At 31.8% G+C, this 3,573-nt stretch overlaps 1 protein-coding gene across 1 annotated transcript; it reads right to left on the reverse strand.

Annotated features, from left to right (window-relative positions):
- Positions 1-2,260: 2,260 nt before the first annotated feature.
- On the reverse strand, positions 2,261-3,319 carry LOC136043431 (guanine nucleotide-binding protein G(q) subunit alpha-like). Its single transcript, XM_065728343.1, has one exon. The coding sequence runs from the start codon at positions 3,317-3,319 to the stop codon at positions 2,261-2,263; it is 1,059 nt and encodes a 352-aa protein (XP_065584415.1).
- Positions 3,320-3,573: the final 254 nt, after the last annotated feature.

Here is a 3,573-nt window from a genome sequence, read left to right on the forward strand (position 1 = left end):
CTCTAATTCTCGTTTTCGCACATCTTCTAACCGCCTGTGTCTTTACTCATCATTTTCATTTCGACTGTTTCAGATTCTAGGTGTAGCTTGTTTTCTAACTACGTGTGTCTGCTCTTCATTTTTGTTTTTGACACAATCTAATTCTTGTTTTTGCAAATCTTCTAACCGCCCAAATCTTTGCTCTTCATTTTCATTTTTGACACGATATGATTCTCGTTTTCGCGCATCTTCTAACCGCCCTTGTCTTTGCACATATCGAAAACAACGATATGTAGGCTTCTAAGCTTCAAACTTTTGGTTTTCTTTTTTAAGGTTTTTGAATTGTAGTAATCCCTTGTCAAAATAGAGAATCATCATGTGCAGTAATTGCAAATTTTAGTTTTTCTTTGGCCTTCCTACTGACATTATATAACCAGTTGTATTCAAAAAGATTTTATTTTTATTAAAGTTTTTGAATTGTTGCAATTCCTTGTTAAAATGTATCAAAATATTTTTACAATTCCCAGTGTTTTTCTCAGCGCAATTTAATGTCTTTTCATACAAAGACATTATGAACTATGCTTTAAACTTTTGGTTTTCTTTTTAAGAATTTTGAATTGTTTTAATCCCCTGTCAAAATAGAGAATCATCATTTGTAATAATTGCAAATTTTATTTTTTGGGCCTTCCTCCTGACATAATATAACTGGTTGTGTTGAAGTCTTCTAACTGCCTTTGTCTTTGCTCTTCATTTTCTTCATACAGATTTTCTTTTTCTTCATTTTCTTCATACAATTCAGTTTTTGAATTGTTGCAATTCCTTGTTAAAATGTATCAAAATATTTTTACAATTCCCAGTGTTTTTCTCAGCGCAATTTAATGTCTTTTCATACAAAGACATTATGAACTATGCTTTAAACTTTTGGTTTTCTTTTTAAGAATTTTGAATTGTTTTAATCCCCTGTCAAAATAGAGAATCATCATTTGTAATAATTGCAAATTTTATTTTTTGGGCCTTCCTCCTGACATAATATAACTGGTTGTGTTGAAGTCTTCTAACTGCCTTTGTCTTTGCTCTTCATTTTCTTTTCTGACTCGTTCTAATTTTCGTTTTCGTACATCTTCTAACTGCTCGTTTCTTGGCTCTTCATTTTCATTTTTGACACGTTTTGATAATCGCTGTTACGTATATTCTAACAGCATTTGTCTTTCTTCTTCATTTTGGATTTTGATTACTTCAGACAATTTAGTAATGACCTTTGCGTTAGCTTCCCGTATAGGTCTTGTCTCATTTGATGATCCAGGTTGTTGGCTTTCACCTATTGTAAATTTGATATGTTCGAGCCGCTCTCGCGGTCCTATCACATTTGATAGTTCAAGTGGTTCGAAAGAATCATCGTTTGTAATAATTGGAAATTTTCGCTTTTTGGGCCTACTGACTACTATACAACTGATTGCGTTCATTGGTTGCTTTCCACTTAACGAGTTGATTTTATTTAAGAAAGAAGGAAACTAATTTTAAAATATCTAATTTTAAAATAAAAAATATCTAAAATTAATATCTAATTTTAAAATATCCAGGTATTTTTCATGTTTGAATTAAAACATTAAAATTATCTCTCAGGCACCATAAAATTTTTTTAAGTTTACATAATAACTTTAGTGATTCTAAACTGAAATTAAAATTTTTTTTCTACTTGTTTTCTCATGTCTTAAAAGTATAAGTATACGTCCGAGTTCTAAAAACGATTTCTAATAACTTTGTTTTTTTTTCAAGGTTTTCGAATTGTTGTAATCCCTTGTCAAAATATATACAAATATTTTTGCAATTGCCAGTTTTCTGCGTTGCAATTACTAAGTTAATGTAAAGTTTTCCGTGCATGAAAATCAATGATTTGTGAAATCGATTCCTAATTTTTCTGATTTAACAGATAGATCAGATGATTAATTTAACCGTATGAGGGCTCTTCAGTTAGTTGGTTCATAATACTCATTTGTGGTGCATGTCGCACAGAAAATACAGAAAAATGATCAGTATAGAGGTTACTTTCCAGCCAGGGATTACTAAAAATTATCCCCGCTGGGCTCTGTTGAACATTATCTAGGTTAATTAATATGATGATTTATTACCAATTGATAGATTAATTAGATGAAATTGGGGGGGGGGGGGTAACGCTACTCAGGGATCTAAACCTAAATTACAATTCGTATGTATTTTATGTTTTTTGATAGCATTTTGTCAGTTTCATTCTATTAAAACGAAACGCTAAGCTAATTTGTATTTACAAATTATATTCTTTCAAATTGAACTCCAAAACCGTATTTTTCACCGCTTCAAATATATTCCTTATGTTGTCTGTATCGGTCGCACATGTGAAATAATGGTAAATAGTGTTTTTCTGTTTGGGTTTCAAATCAAGAAACATCTTCAGAATGAACTTCTGGACTTCTTCAACATTTTGCTTCGGACCATTATATTCTGGAAAATAATTGATGAAATGCGAATGCTTGATCTTTTCTTGAAGAAGATCTGTTTTATTTAAAAACAGGATGACAGAGGAATTTTTGAACCATGGATAATTTATTATTGTTTTGAATAAGGCTAATGATTCCTTCATTCTATTCTCTCTATCGGATTCGAAGAGAACTTGATCATACTCGGAAAGAGATGCTAGGAAAATGACTGAAGTGACGTCCTCAAAACTGTGTATCCACTTCCGTCGCTCGCCCCTCTGGCCACCGACATCAACTATTCGAAATGGGACTTCTTTTAAATCAAATAGGTATTCATTAATGCCTGTTGTTGGCACTCGGACTCGTAGTATGTCTTGCTCTGTAGGCAAATAGTCTGAAGCCGCAATACGATCTAAATGTTTGAGGTAATATTCAGCTGAATCCATTAACTGGTACTCTCGCCTTCTCTCATAGGCTTTTTTAACTCCAAGGTCATTCCAGAGCTCTTTAATATATTTTACATAAGGACTTTCAAACGTGGTCACTTTTTTTCTGTCTACCTCACTCACAGCCCTTGCTTTATCAATACTCCCTGATTCTTCATAATCAATTTGGAGGGACTCCATGGCTCTAATCATAGATTGCATCACTTCAAATATGTTTTGAAATACAAGCTTTTTAAAACAGCTTCTATCTTCATCTGAATATCCATCCCCATGGATGATTCTCATCTGTTTGATAAACGTTGACTTACCAGTCTCTCCAGTCCCTAATAATAGCAATTTTTTTTCTTTCCTTAGTTTTTTCTTATCTCTTTTTAATTGCATCTCGATCTCTTGATTAATCCGTTTCTGTTCCTTTGCTTCATCAGATAAATAACAACACATTGAATATAAATCATAAACGATTCTCTATTTTACCTGTAAGCTTAATCACATAGCGATTTGATTTTATCTAACAAAAAAGCAAACTAATTTTAAATTGTCATGTATTTTTCTAGTTTGAATTAAAACATTAAAATAGTTGCTCAGACACCACAAATATTTTCGCAATTTACTTAATAGCTTTAACGATTCTGAACTGAACTTAAAAATTCTTTCAGCTTTTTTTATGTCTTAAAAAGACAATGCGTATACTTTTA

Source organism: Artemia franciscana, unplaced genomic scaffold (assembly GCF_032884065.1).
Source record: "Artemia franciscana unplaced genomic scaffold, ASM3288406v1 Scaffold_5927, whole genome shotgun sequence".
NCBI lineage: Eukaryota > Metazoa > Arthropoda > Branchiopoda > Anostraca > Artemiidae > Artemia > Artemia franciscana.

Excerpts from the sequence above, each read along its gene's own strand:
- LOC136043431 (XM_065728343.1), bottom strand. The coding sequence starts at position 3,319 with ATGTGTTGTTATTTATCTGATGAAGCAAAGGAACAGAAACGGATTAAT.